The sequence below is a fragment of the Theropithecus gelada genome, chromosome 17, assembly GCF_003255815.1.
Source record: "Theropithecus gelada isolate Dixy chromosome 17, Tgel_1.0, whole genome shotgun sequence".
NCBI lineage: Eukaryota > Metazoa > Chordata > Mammalia > Primates > Cercopithecidae > Theropithecus > Theropithecus gelada.
Genome location: NC_037685.1, coordinates 92,692,729 through 92,707,891, shown reverse-complemented (window position 1 = coordinate 92,707,891; position 15,163 = coordinate 92,692,729). Strand labels below are relative to the sequence as shown.

The 15,163-nt window shown below is 37.3% G+C and overlaps 1 protein-coding gene across 1 annotated transcript in view; it reads left to right on the top strand.

Moving 5' to 3' along the window:
- The window catches only part of LOC112610708 (phosphatidylinositol 3,4,5-trisphosphate 3-phosphatase TPTE2-like), an 83,362-nt gene that overhangs the window by 5,263 nt on the left and 62,936 nt on the right, over positions 1-15,163 (top strand). Inside the window, exon 3 of the mRNA XM_025364101.1 lies at positions 12,323-12,385. Coding sequence (XP_025219886.1) covers positions 12,323-12,385 — 63 coding nt within the window. The remainder of the gene's footprint in view (positions 1-12,322; positions 12,386-15,163) is intronic.

The following is a 15,163-nucleotide window of genomic DNA, read 5'->3' as shown; positions in this document are numbered from 1 at the left end:
GCATATGCAACCATGCCCAGCTAATTTTTGTATTTTTTTTAGAGACAGAATTCTGCCGTGTTGTCCAGGTTGGTCTCGTACTCCTGAGCTCAAGCAATCCACCTGCCTCAGCCTCTCAAAAATGCTAGGATTACAGCATGAGTCACCGTGCCTGGCAATGTCTTCTTTTTCATCTTGGATTTTGTTTATTTGGGCTGTCTTTTTTATTTTCTTGTTTAGTCTAACTAGCAATTTATCGATTTTGTTTACCTTTTTGAGAAACAAACTTTTTGTTTCATTGATTATTTATATTGTTTTTTAAATCTATTTCATGTAGTACTGCTCTGATCTTTATTATGTCTGTCTTTCTACTAATTTGAAGTTTGTTTTGTTCTTACTTTCCTAATTCTTTGAGGAATATCCTTAGGTTATTTATTTGAAATCTTTCTACTTTTAAAATATAGGCGTTTATTGCTATAAACCTCTCTCCTAGCACTGCTTTTGTTGTATCCCATAGGTTTTGTTATGTTGTGTTTAAATTTTCATTTGTTTCAAGACATTTTATTTTTTGGGACAAGGTCTCACTCTGTCTCTGTTGCTCAGGCTGGAATGTAATGGCGCAATCTTGGCTCACTGGAACTTCCACCTCCTGGGCTCAAGCGATCCTTCTGCTGGAGCCTTCTGAGTAGCTGAGATTACAGGCACGCACTAGCATACCTGGCTAACTTTTGTATTTTTTTTGTAGAGACAGAATCTCACTATGTTGCCAAGGCCAGTCTCAATCTCCTGGCTCAAGCAATCCACCCACATTGGCCTCTCAAAGTACAAGGATTACAGGCATGAGCCACCACACCCAGCCTGTTTCAAGACATTTTTTGATTTCTTCTTTAATTTCTTCCTTGATCTAAAGGTCATTCAGGAGCATATTGTTTAATTTCCATGTATTTGTACAGATTCCAAAGTTTCTTTGTTATTGATTTCCTATCCTATTTCACTGTGGTCTGAGAGGATACTGGTATGATTTTGATTTTTGAGAATTTGTTGAGACTTATTCTATGTCCTAACATATGGTCTATCTTGGAGAATTTTCCATGTGCTGATGAAGAATTATGTGTATTCTGTTAGTGTTGAATGAAATGTTCTATAAATGTCTGTTAGGTCCATTGGTCTAAAGTACAGTTTAAAATCAGTGTTTCTTTGTCAATTTCCTGTCTAGGTGATCTGTCTAATGCTAAGTAGAGTGTTGAAGTCCTCATCTATTATTGTATTGCAGTCTCTCTCTCCCTTTAGATCTAATGACATTTGCTTTATATATCTGGGTATCCCAGTATTGAGTGCATATGTTTAGAACTGTTATATCTTCTTGCTAATGTATCTCCATGTCATTCTATAATGACCATCTTTGTCTCTTTTTACTGTTTTATTTGTTTGTTTGTTTTTGAGACAGAGTCTCACTCTGTTGCGCAGGCTGGAGTGCAGTGGCATGGTCTCTGCTCACTGCAACCTCCGCCTCCCGGGTTTAAGCGATTTTTTCTGCTGTTTCTCAAATCTCTCTCTCCTGTCAATTCTTACTACCACCCTGGTTTTCAGGCCCTCAACATTTCTCACCTACGCTGTGTAGCAGTCTCCTAACTGATCCCTGACACTTCAGTGTTGCCCCTCTCTCTTCACCACTGAAAGACAGACTACCTAAAGCAAAATTATCATGAGACTTCCCTTCTTAAAATCGCTTTTTGACTCTAATTGCCTATTAAATAACGTCTATACTTCTTGATATAATGTACAGACATCTCCCGTTAGTCCCTGCTCTACATCTGTTATTGCAGTAATAGGCAAATGTTTATAATTTCCCCTAGAGTCCCTCTGCTATTTAGTGCCTCCATGAATTTGTTCGTTATGATCCTTTTCTCTGAAACTCCCTCACCACTTTTTCTCCTGCTTAATTATTTACTGTCCTTCAAGCCCAAGCTCAAGCATCATCTTTTTCAGAAAATCTACTCTGAAGTTCCAGAATGGACCAATGGCCCCTTTTAATGTTCCCCATAGTGTTGATCTCTATCTTTTCACTTCAAACATACTTTTAAATGTACTTCCTGAATATAGTTTGTTATAATTTTAATATTTATATTTTTCTATGTGTTTTTCTTATCTTTGTGATTTCTGTTGACTCCTACTTATGGTAGTTTGACTCTTCAACTCTTCGTTAAATTTTAGAAATAGGTCATATTTGTCTTAACTTTAACTTTGGGTACCCTGAGAGACTGGAATTGAGATGATTTGCCTGATTTCTGCTTGGTTCTGGAAATAGTATCAATCAGGAACCATTCTAGTTTGATTTATTGGTTTGCAGTTTATTGGACTTATTCATAGTCCAATTGGACCAGCCATATTCATTGGTATAAATTCAAATTCCATCCTAAGAGTAAAGCTGGTTAGAAAACGTTTGGGAAGACTATTAAAATTATTAATGTTTTAAAATCCACTGCCTGCAGAGACTGAATTGCTTATTGGTTCACTTGTCATATCCTTCCAACTTTGTCTTTTCTACTAAATGTTGAATGAAATGTTCTATAAATGTCTGTTAGGTCCATTGGTCTAAAGTACAGTTTAAAATCAGTGTTGATCTGAAGGTCATTCAGGAGCATGTTGTTTAATTTCCATGTATTTGTACAGATTCCAAAGTTTCTTTGTTATTGATTTCCTATCCTATTTCACTGTGGTCTGAGAGGATACTGGTATGATTTTGATTTTTGAGAATTTGTTGAGACTTATTCTATGTCCTAACATATGGTCTATCTTGGAGAATTTTCCATGTGCTGATGAAGAAATATGTCTTCATCTTCTAAATCTTCATCTACTAAAGACATTAGTAGAATGTCTTTTCTACTGAATATATAGCTCATTTTAGTGTCTGGATTTATGTGGAGGTCTCAGACTCAGTTCCTTACTTTGTCAGGTTCAAATCCTATTAGTCAACCAGAGAAATTCTAGATCTCCAGGATTGCTGAACAGATTCCCAGGAATATGTCAGAGCATTGCAAAGTGCCCTATTGACATCTCATTCCCAGCTTCTAGAAAAAAAAAGTATTTTGATTTTCCTATTGATCGCCCCAATTCCTGTTTACTAGCTCAGACAGCCACAATGTTAACTAACAAAGCTCTAGGTTTTTGGTTTTGACTCACTTCCAGGGCATCACTGGCTTTTGTGTTGACTGATGACTTTAGTTTCACCTCTAGATTGTGTGTGCAATTGTGCGTGTGTCTGTAATCATTCTGTACTTCCTTTACATTTTTGTGAGTTCAGAAATGTATTTAAAAGTGTATTTGGGGCCGGGCGTGGTGGCTTACGCCTGTCATCCCTTTGGGAGGCTGAGGCGGGAGGATAACCTGAGGTCAAGAGTTCAAGACCAGCCTGGCTAACATGGTGAAATCCCGTCCCTACAAAAAATACAAAAGTTAGCTGTGCATGGTGGCATGCACCTGTAATCTCAGCTACTAGGCTGAGGCAGGAGAACAGCCTGAACTCGGGAGGCAGAGGTTGCAGTGAGCCAAGATCGCACCTCTGTGCTTTAGCCTGGGCAATGGAGCAAGACTCTGTTTCAAAAAAATAAAAATAAAAGTGCATTTGGAAGTGATATCAGTAAAAATGGGAAGCTGGGAACCTTCAAAAATTCCTTTATTCATGAAAGCAACTGGGAAAAATACAAGCACCTTTTTCAGAACTCCAGAAAATATCCAAAGGCTTGCCGCAACCTTGGGAGCATTTATTCAAGAATGTAGGCTGAATTTTGGTGAGAATAGTGAACTTTGTAGTGCTCTTACGTTCTCTATGCTCATCACATCCTCCTGGTTCCATGGTAGCTTTGAAAACTAACATCCTACAATCTTGGTGAAAACCAAGCTCCTGAGAACCATAGAAAAGAACAAAAGGGGGTTGGGACTCATTCAACGCCTTATTCCCAGAAAAACGTCATTATGTGACCTGACTAGGAGGTCCCAGGAAGACTCCACTCACAAGGCTATCTTTATTTGGCCTGACTTAGAGCTCCCCCAGCCTTTGGTCAGGGGATATGTGTTGAAGACAATCAGAGGCAATTGCTGAACATCATGGCTACCTGGGGTATAGATAAGTTGAGATACACAATATGCTAACAAAAATGTAAACAAAAGAAAGCAAACAAAGAAAAAAACAAATGCTGAGAGTACTAAAGTTGACTGCTGTCAGAAGACATTTCTGTTCATGTCTTCCACCTACAAATTTAATGTCTTTTCCATCTCAACTAAGTACTTATCATGCCGTATAGCTATAACTTTTGCAGCTTGAGGTTTGACAGCAAAACTGGCACAGATTTCTTTGTTCTTCTTCATAATTTTATAGGTAAAGGATTTGTCCTTACTATAAATCTTAGCAACCTCAGCCTATAATATTTTTCTTTTCTTATGATGTCAGAGACTTTCACCTTTTCACCTAAAGGAAGCACATTTTGACTTCTCTCTGGCATATCCAAATTGCCAGGATAATTACCATTGCATATTGGGGCAATTATGAAGTGAAATAAGGGTTACTTGTATAACACCCCTATGATGCCATGACAGTTGGTGTGAGAATCAAGATGGCTACTTAGGGTCTAATGAGACTTATTAATCAAGAGTTCTATATGTAGCAAAATATCCTTCCACACTGAAGGAGAAACATAAGACATAAGTATCTTAAGACTTTTAAGACATTCCTTGATAAACAAAGCTAACAAAATTTGTTGCTTGAAGACATCTCTATAAGAAATACTAATGGGAGTCATTTAGGCTGAAATGAAAGAATACTAAGTAGTAACTGAAATTCACATGAGGAAATAAAGAGCTGAGAAAGATAACTATATGAGTAAATATAAAAGGCAGTATAAGCATAAAGCAATTCTCTTGAATGGATTGATGAAGATAGAGCATATGAAGATATGGTTTATATGACATTAACAGCACAATGGAAGAGAGAGGGAATGGAGCTACATAGGAAAAAGTTTATGTATACTGTTGTAATTAAGTTGGTATTAATATGAACTACATAGTTATAAATCAACATGTTAATTGCAATATCCAGGGCAACCACGAAGAAAACAACTCAAAAATGTGGTAAAATAAATGACAAGGAAATAAAAATTGTACACTATAAAACTATTTAGCATAAATCTTACTTTATCAATGATTGTATGAAATGGAAATTTCTCTCCATTTAAAAGGAAGAAATGTGCAGAATGAATTAAAGGACATGATCCTAATATATGCTGTGTATAAGAGACATGCTTTAGACCAAGACTCAAATAGATTAAAAGTATAGAAAAAGATATAACAAGCAAACAGTAACCAAAACAATATAAATTAAGAGATGGAATCATAATACAAAATCAGAAAAAATAGACTTAAAGGAAAAATTTTTATTAAGAACAAAGGACATTTTATAATAGTAAGAGGATCAATCCATCAAAAACATAGAACAGAGCCCCAAAGTCCATGAATAAAGTTTTGACAGAATTGAAGGGAGAAACAATTCAGCAATAAGAGTTGAAGACTTCAATTTCCTACTTTCATTAGTAGCTAGACAATTGGGCAGAAAACACTAAGAAAATGTAAGACTTGAATAATACTATAAATCAACTAGATTTAACAGATATCTACAGCATACTCCATCCAAAAACAACAGATATACAGTCTTTATAAGTGCACGTGGAACATTCTCCAGGAAAGACCATATGCTAGGCAATAAAACAACTCCCAATAAAATTTAAAAGATTTAAATAATACGAAGCATGTTCTCAACTGCAATAAAATGAAGTTAGAATAGTAAGAGAAGGAAATTTGAGAAGTTCACAAATATATGGAAATGAAACAGTGTACTCTTAAATAATCAATTGGTCATAGAAGAAATCCAAGAGAAATCAGAACATACTTTGAGATGAATGAAAAAAAACTCCACATCTCAAAACTTATGGAATGCAGCTAATGCAGTGCTTAAAGGGAAATTTATCGGTGTAAATTCTTACATTAGAAGAGAAGAAAGATCTCAATCAATAATCTAACTTTCCAACTAAAGAAACTAGAAAAAGATGAGCAAACTGAAACCAAAGCAAATAAAGCAAGGATATAATAAATGGAGTGAAAATAAATAAAATAGCAAGCAGAAAAGCAACAGAGAAATAAACCAAAAGTTATTTGAAAAGATCAACAAAATTGATAGTTTAGCTTGATCAAGAAAAAAAAGGAAAGAACTCAAAAGTATGGTAAATAACCTAAGTAAATAACAACAACAACAACAAAAAACCCAAACCCTTAGATAGTCTAGTAAAGATTATGAAAAACCAACAGTTTACATTAAACTTAGTGGCAGAAGTCTTAAAGCTTTTCTCCTAAGATGAGGAACAAGACAAGGATGCCTGCTCTTGCTTTTTCTATTCGACATTGTACTGGAGGTTCTAGCCAGGACATTTAGACAAAAAAAACAAAACAAAACAAAACCAACAACAAAAAAGAAATAAAAAGCATCTAGATTGGAATGGAAAAACTGAACTCTATTTTTTGCAGATAAATAATGTTGTATGTAGAAAATCTAAGGAATCCACAACAACAAACAACAACAAACCTGCTGGAGCAACAACTGAGTTCACAAAAGATCTAAGATCAATGTGCAAAAAATCAGTTATATTTAGAAACACTAGCAATGAGAAGCCTGAAGATGAAACTAAGAAAGTAATTTTATTTACAATAGCATTTAAAAAAAGACTAAAACAAAAGAAATATAAGAGTACAAAACATTATTGAAAGTGATTAAGACCTAAATAAATGGATACACATTCTGTATTTACTGAATGGAAGACATTACTGTTAAGATGACAGTACTTCACAAATTAATCTACATATTCAACTCAGTTCCTATGGGAATCCTGGCTTCTATTTTGCAGAAATTGACTTGCTGATCCTAAAATTCATTTGAAAATGCAAGGGACTCTGAAGAACCAAAATGATCTTGAAGAAGAACAATGAAGTTGCAGAGTCCACACTTTATTATTTCAAAACTTACTATAAAGCTCTAGTGGTTAAAATTGTTTAGTACTAGAATAAGGATAGACATGTAGATCAATGGAATAGAATTGAGAGTCCAGAAGTAAATCCATACATTTCAGGTCAATTGATTTTCCACAAGGGTACCAAGACCATTCAGTGGAAAAGAACAGTCTCTTCAGCAAGTGGTGCTGGAATAACTGGATATCCACATACAAATGAATGAAGTTAGATCTCTTCCTCACATCGTACAGAAAAATTAACCTCAAATGGAAGAAATATCTGAATGTAAGATCCCAAACTATACTCTTAGGCAAAAACAGAGGTGTAAATTTTTCTGATATTGACTTAGTAATGATTTCTTTTTTTCCTCTCCTTTTATGTGGGACAGGAAAGCTAGAGGGGTTTAGAGTTGTCTTACTGCTTTTCCCCTATGTCAGACAAGGCCCTGATAAAGCAGTTTTTCTTTAGGGCAGGACTTTCACACAGAGAATAGAATGCCCTGGGCATATTTCAAAATGGTTGATACACCCACTCACTCTCTCTATCCACCAACTAGGGTATACTTTGAAATGGTTGCTTTTCCCTTTTCTTTGTGTAAAGAGCCTGAGGAAATTTTCTTCAGCCTTCATCATGAGAACCTGGTAGGGTTTCTGGAAGTAAAATTCGTGAAAGTATAAGGGGTCCGCAAGGCGGGACTCCAACAAGTTTTCAACTCTCAAGGTAGCCCACACTCAGCCACTGGTAATTTATTGATTAGCATTTAAGTGTTCCTACCAATTACTGGCTCCTGTGGCTTCTGCTCTCAGGTAAACTGTGATGTTCTGTAGTCACCTGTCTCTCTAGTTTTTGAGGAAGTGGTTTGCCCTGTGACCTCTATTCTCTGACAGATCTAAGAAAAGTTGTTGATTTTCAGTTTGATTATCTTTTTTCCTGTTGTGAAGATGGGAGTGATGATTTCCAAGTTCTCTACATGTTGGAGTGGGAACTCGAAGACCTAATTAACTTCTTAAGAAACTGCCAAACTGTTTTCCAAAGTGGATCTAGCACTTTATATTCCTGGCATTGTATGAGAGTTTCATTTTCTATCTTTGTCAACACACCATCTTTCTAATTTTAGATATTCTAATAATTATCTAGTGGTTTCTTATTGTAGTTTGAATCTGCATTTCTCTAATAGCTACTTATGATGACCATCTTTTCACTTGCTTGTCAGTTGCAAATCTTTATTAGTGAAGTATCTGTTCACATATTGTGCCCATTTTTTTTTTTTTTTTTTTGAGACGGAGTCTCACTCTGTCGCACAGGCTGGAGTGCAGTGGCGCGATCTCAGCTCACTGCAAGCTCCGCCTCCTGTGTTTACGCCATTCTCCTGCCTCAGCCTCCCGAGTAGCTGGGACTACAGGCGCCAGCCACCTCGCCCGGCTAGTTTTTTGTGTTTTTTAGTAGAGACGGGGTTTCACCGTGTTAGCCAGGATGGTCTGGATTTCCTGACCTCGTGATCCGCCGGTCTCGGCCTCCCAAAGTGCTGGGATTACAGGCTTGAGCCACCGCGTCCGGCCATTTTGCTCATTTTTTAAAAGTTGGGTTGTTTTCTTACAATTGAAGTTCATTTTTTCTTATAATCAAAATTTTAATTGACACATAATAAATTGTACATATTTATGAGGTACAGTGTGATGTTTCAGTATATTTTACATGGTATAATAATCAAATCATGGTAATTAGCATATCCATTGACTTAAACATTTACCATTTCTTTCCTGTAAGAACATTCCAAATCCTCTCTTCTAGCTAGAATATGAGTGTATTTTAAATGTACAACTATTTGTTTTCTCACCATCCTATAAAATGATAGCTTGAGTCAATGAAGTTTCCCCCGCAAGTCCTATCAACCTTGCTTATTTTAGTGAAATTTAATATGGTCTAGAAAACACTGAGCCCTGTGGTTATTCTCTGTAACCCACAAAGGAAACCGAACACTTGACATAAACGTCTTCACCAGAGTAAATAAGAATAATCCCCTCCATGACATGCAAAAGAAAAAGTAACTGGAGAGATCGTCTCTGCTCTGAGGTTATTATCCTGTGGTCTTTGGTTTTGGTACGTTGTCCCCCACACCATGCCCTTCTCCCTCATCTTTAATGAGTATCTGTATGTGTGACAGAACAGCATGTTTTTAAGTCTCTGCAGTCTTGGACCAAGCTCGTTCTGTTCTCCAGTCTACGAGAATCTCAAGAGCACAGGATTCTGTTTGGGGTTGCTATGGACACACAGTTCTTATTCCAGTACTGGCTTCTTCTCAATACGAGGTAAAGACCTAGAGGTGAGGGTCTCTGAGCAAGGTAGTCCCATCCCATCCTCTGCCCTCTCTGTTGGCTGATGTTGTCCTCTCCTCCTCATCAGGAGAATTAAAATCATGTAAAGTTTTGGTGGGGGAACTAGATGGTGGTGTCTGGGGCCCACAGACAGGAAAGTTTGCTTATACCAGCTGGGGGGACCACTAATTGACATTCCTTTCCCCTCCCAGGGACCTTACAGAGTCCCTTTATCCTCAGGGTACTGGGAGACAACTAGTGGGTGTAGGGCCAAATAGCAATAACCTTGTTATTTGTCAGGAATTGGGTAAAGATTTGATCTAACAAGCTTGGTTTTGGGAATTAAAAAATGAAAAAAGGAAAAGCCATAATCCTGAAAGGCAATGGGAGAGAAAGCTGCTAACAGGATCTTGAATACATTTCTCCCTCTTAGAGAAAGTTGTACTGAAGACACGAGACCTGAGACTTATGTCATTTTAGCAGCTGAACCGACCCCAGCCTCTTGTGAGCGGCAGTGGTGCCGGAAGCAGTCTAGCCTACAGGTAAGCAGGTCCAGGGCTTACAGGGAGAAACTCCCAGAAATCCAGCTCTGCCTTGGGTTGCTCTGTTTCATGTCCAAAGGTGTGCTTGGGCCACATCTCTGGAGCAGAAGGTGGTAGACTGAGAGCTTTGATATTTCTACTCCTACTGCACATGAGCTGGTATAACCCCAAAGTTATGGAATTTGCTGCTGTCTGTGACCCAGCAAATAGAAATACAAAAGTAATTAGAAAAATAATAGAAATAGAAAAAAGTTTAAAGAATAAAACAAGCCTCATTCTATACCTGTTAATGTCCTTAAAAATAGGACATTTTAGGCAGTGTGATAACATGCATATACTGGTCGCTTTAATCTTTCCTATAGGGGCAGCTGGTTGCCCTAATGGTGGATGCTCTGTTCAGGATGGTGAGCTAGTGCTCAGCTCCGGAAGCCACTTCACAGAGATGGCCACTGAACGGGCTTCAGTGGTCCCATCTCAGCATCTCCAGGAAGGTTTAGGAAGATTTTGGTCTCTGGAATATTAGGACTCTGCTGAGAATGAACCTTTCATGCTTGGAGCACCTAAAGTAAAGAAAGCTTACAGAAGCTTATGTACTGTGCCTGCTTGCTACTGAATGTTTTGTTCAATGAATATCTCTATGTGTGGCAGATTTGATTGGAGACCTACTTTTCTTTGTAACCTGGTAGCATGATTATGAACGTGCAGCTAACCTTTACCTAACTCAAACTTCTGTGGTTTCTCCTATCTACCAAAAAGCATTTAGGAATTCTGCGTGATCACGTAATTTTAGGATAGTTTGCCATTCTCACCTTCCTTAGAAGGCAATTTAGCTAGCTACTTATTCATGTCCCATGAGGGAAGTCATTCTGTGCTCCCAAGCAGCTTATCAAACTGCTGTTTCACACTTCATGCAATATCTCCCTGAAAGGAGTTCAGGTAACATCTATGGATGTCTTGTGTCCTTTTTGGAAATGAGTTTCCCAAGGAACTTGCTTAGCAATCCTGGCTTGTCACCTGGATCTGAAGAGTAATTTGAGTGTCTTCCAGTTCTCTTCCTCAGTAGAAGATATCTGAAAAATCCAGTAATCATTCAATGAGGCTGCTTATGTCAGAAACTCAAATTCTTATGTTTTTGGTGTTGTGAACCTTTTCCTCTGTTAAGACTTATTAGTGTATTCTGCATAGACAACCCAGTTGTACTTCCTGCGGAAAAGCAGTGGATACCTCTAGATGCTTTTCTTTTTGTAAAAGGCATTGTTTCTCCTGAGACCTGGATGAATTTCCATGAGCCATTCAAGCACCTAAAAGCACCCACTTACAACTTGAAAGGTTCCCTTCATGGCCTTCAGACCAGGCTAATGAGATTTGATAATTTGAACTCCAGCACTGCTTTCCTCACATGCTGAAAGAATAGCACAAAATTAATGTCTATCTGTGCTGAAAGGTTTGAGCTATCGATCACAGTCCAAAATTAGTTTGTGTAGCAGAACTTTAACTTGAAGACATAAAAAGATACCATTTAATATACTGTTTCCAAAATGTGTTTCTCACACATTTCAACTGTGAGAACGAGATTCTGTGGTCAAATAAGTTCAGAAACCTCAGCACACTCTTGGGAATCCCAGTTTTTATCAGCAGCAAAAAAAAAAAAAAAAAAAAATGTGCAATCAGTTTCTTAAACTTATTTAAACATTTGAAAAGTTAGCAAATTGTGGCAAAGAGCATTAATTCTTGAGTCTTGGGAGTTTTTTACTTTGATGAGCATGTTCGTGTATTTGAAACTAAAAATATCAGTTTATATTGCCACATGCTGATTTTTATGGCATAATATATGGTGTAGAGAGCAGGTTGTCTACAAACCAATATTTGCAAAATGCTGAATATTCAGCACGGTTTTATGAAGTCGACAGATGTGGAGTGTATTTTGCATGTGTCTTAACTTACAGATGAGGAAATTAAGTTGTAGAGAGATTAAATTAGCTAAGCCAGTGGTTTGGGTGCTAGGAAGTCTTGATTTTGTAAAAGATAGCCATATGACTTAAAAAAATGAATCCAGACAAAAAGAAAACAAAATGATTCTACACATATAATCTACTTTAAGTTCACAAAAGGTTTTAAATATAATTTAGGCTATCTTTGACTTACCTACTTGTTTATTTCCTACCAAGGATGACCAGAAACTAGCCATTGATATAGAAACAGTCATTATTCTTACATTTTCTTTCTTTTTTCTGTGTCCTTTACACACATACACACACACCCACACACACACCCTCAGTAGTACTAGTATTGTGCCCTGAAATCGTTTCTTTAGTTCCTGTCAAAATTCCTCTGATTTTATTTTTCGTGTCCTGTAATACTGTCAAGATTAACATCCTGATTGCCTTCGAAAATATCTGATTTTATTTTTTGTCTGTGTTTTTTACTCTTTAGTAGAATTATGGATTCATTAACAGTGTCTACCATAACAGCATCTGACAACTATGACCATAATGGGTGAGTTGACTGATCTAAGTGGTGAAAAATACTGGGAGCATCAGTGGCAATAACAGCTTTCCGTAAGAAAGTATAAGCATCTTTAGGTAGCGTTGTTTTTGGACCTATGTGGAAAAATTAAGATCAGGTCAGAAGAGGGACACTTGGTACTCAACGTTTGGTTGTGACTCTTAGTAATTGGCAGCCAAAACCCTTAGGAAACTATCAGAATGCCTGTGTATGAGACTCTATCAAGAACAATTCATGAGAGGAGAGAATCCTACTTGGAGAAAGAGGTGGTAGCATTGGACAGGCTGCAGAATAGCGCTTAGCAGATAGAAAAGAGCTAAGAGACCCTGTATCTGTCCCTCACCCTTCAGAGCTGGTGCCCCAAACCCAAATCCATCATCACATTGGATAGAGCCCCTGCCTGAGGTTTAGTCACTTGATCCTATTTGAGGAGAAGCAAAGATACCTGTGACTCATGAAGAGCATGAGTCACATGGTGGAGGGACTTGAGAATTAGGGAATCAAAATGGGCAAGAACGTTGTGTGCCTTCAAATGGAACATGAATTTGAAGCAAATTTAAGTTCAAGTTGCTGTCACACATGATGATCAGGTTCAATAATAAAGAATTGTATTTAAATCTTGATTCATTAAAAATCTTTCTTGAGAGTCCTAACCAATTTATATTCCTAACACATAGAGACTTCTTTCTGGAGAAAAATGAAGTACGAGGTGCCAAATAACAGATTTAGATGATAATTTTTTAGGGACAACACACTGTAATTTGTAACACAGCCATAGCCAATTTGAACCAAAAAAAAAAAAAAGTAGTGTATGAATTTACGTTGTTTCTTACTGTCTGCTTTTAATCCTTTGCACTAATCCCAATGAATTGACATCAGAAATCTGTACTGGAGCTAACAATGAGAGGTGATATCATAATATATATTGGAGATGGGAGGAATTCAGGTTCGTGAAAATCAGTCTCAGAATTATTCTTGGGAAAATAGTGTTCGGGACACTGATTCTAAAATTCTTTCTAAAAAGTGAGGTGTTAAGTGAGCTAAGTCATATTTACGATATCTTTCAGATTCAAGGAATTTTGTTGTTCAAATACATTAGTCATATCTCCACTCCATGTGGCACATCTGTAATATGTTTTTACATTTGGTGTTTAGAGTAAAATACAGAAACCTTACATAGAACTTTATAATAAGCTTCATGTATTCAGATATAATTGGTACTTTGATGACTAATGCTGTTTGTGTTATACTCAGAAAGTACTTTCCTAAGATTACAAATATATTCCCAAAACTATTTTTTATATTTGAATTAATTTTCTACGTTTAAATAAAACAAGTGCTGCTGTTGTTACTTTAACATCTCCCCACATTAGTGTTATATTCTATCCACTTCATGCAATGCCAGCTTAACAATACCTGTAATATGGCCCAAGGATGCTACAAAAGGAAATGCTGGTCTATATATCAAAAGACTTTCCTGGCTGAACACGGTGACTGATGCCCGTAGTCCCAGCACTTTGGGAGGCCAGGGTGGGTGTATCATGAGGTCAGGAGTTCAAGACCAGCTTGGCCAGCGTGGTGAAACCCCATCTCTATGAAAACTACAAAAATTAACCAGGCATGTTGGTGTGTGCCTTTAGTCCCTGCTACTTGTGAGGCTGAGGCAAGAGAATTGCTTGAACCTGGGAGGCAGAGATTGCAGTGAGCTGAGAGCGCAGCACTGCCCTTCAACCTGGGTAACAGAGCAAGACTCTGTCAAAAAAATAAAAATAAAAAAAGCAAAAGAAAAGTATTGGAATCAGTTTGAACTGAAAACGTTAAGCCTAGGAAGTTACATGTTGTCTTACTATGTACATTTTAAGTTCTTTGGCACTGTGCTGTGTGTGAACTGAGAGTATCTTCTAGTAGGCTGTCCGTTGCAACATGTAATATAAAGGAATACAATTACACATGTATATATGCATCTACAAACACACACATCCATGCATTCATACACACAAGAGAGAAAGAGATTTGGGCTATTCCCTGTCAGGGGCAACCGTGGGAACAAGGAGTTCCCTTGAAATTATTTCTAGAGGACTCTCTAGATGAGCTTTGTATGGAATATTCTTTTGTTTTTTTTGGATGGAGATAGGAAAATAGGGAAGAACTCATAGAAGGAGGCTTTTTATGTTAGTGTTTGTCACCCTTGCTTTCTGTGCGAGTGTGGACCAAGGGAGAAGCGAATCCTGCTTGGAGTGAGAAGGAGATAGGAGGGGACAAAGAGCAGAGAAACTCCAGCAAAAAAAAAAAAAAAAAAAAAAAAAAAAAAAACAGAGCTAATAACCCTGGAAGTATTTCACACCCTCCAGAGCTCTGCCATAGTGTGAGGCTGACTCCCTTGGCCCATACCCACCATCAAGGGATGAAGCCCTTGTTTGAAGCCTGCAGCTACTTGGCAATAACTCTTGGGCAGGAAAGACAACTAGGATGGGTGCCAATTGAGGAGATGATTGGAGGTGATAGAGAAGGAGGAACTCAGATGGGATGATAAGAAGCGGGACTTACAGACTAAAGTTGAACTGGAATTAAATGCCCTCTAAAAATGCTGTTATACATTGAGGTATAGATACAGTTACTTAGTCTGAATAGATCGATATATTCACAGCTTAAGATATGCACTGTTGGCATATTAAACCTCATTTCTAATAAAAAAATAAATGCCATCTCAGGTCAATGTAGTGATATACATACTTGTGAATAATAATAGTGTAACTGGGAAATAACTCA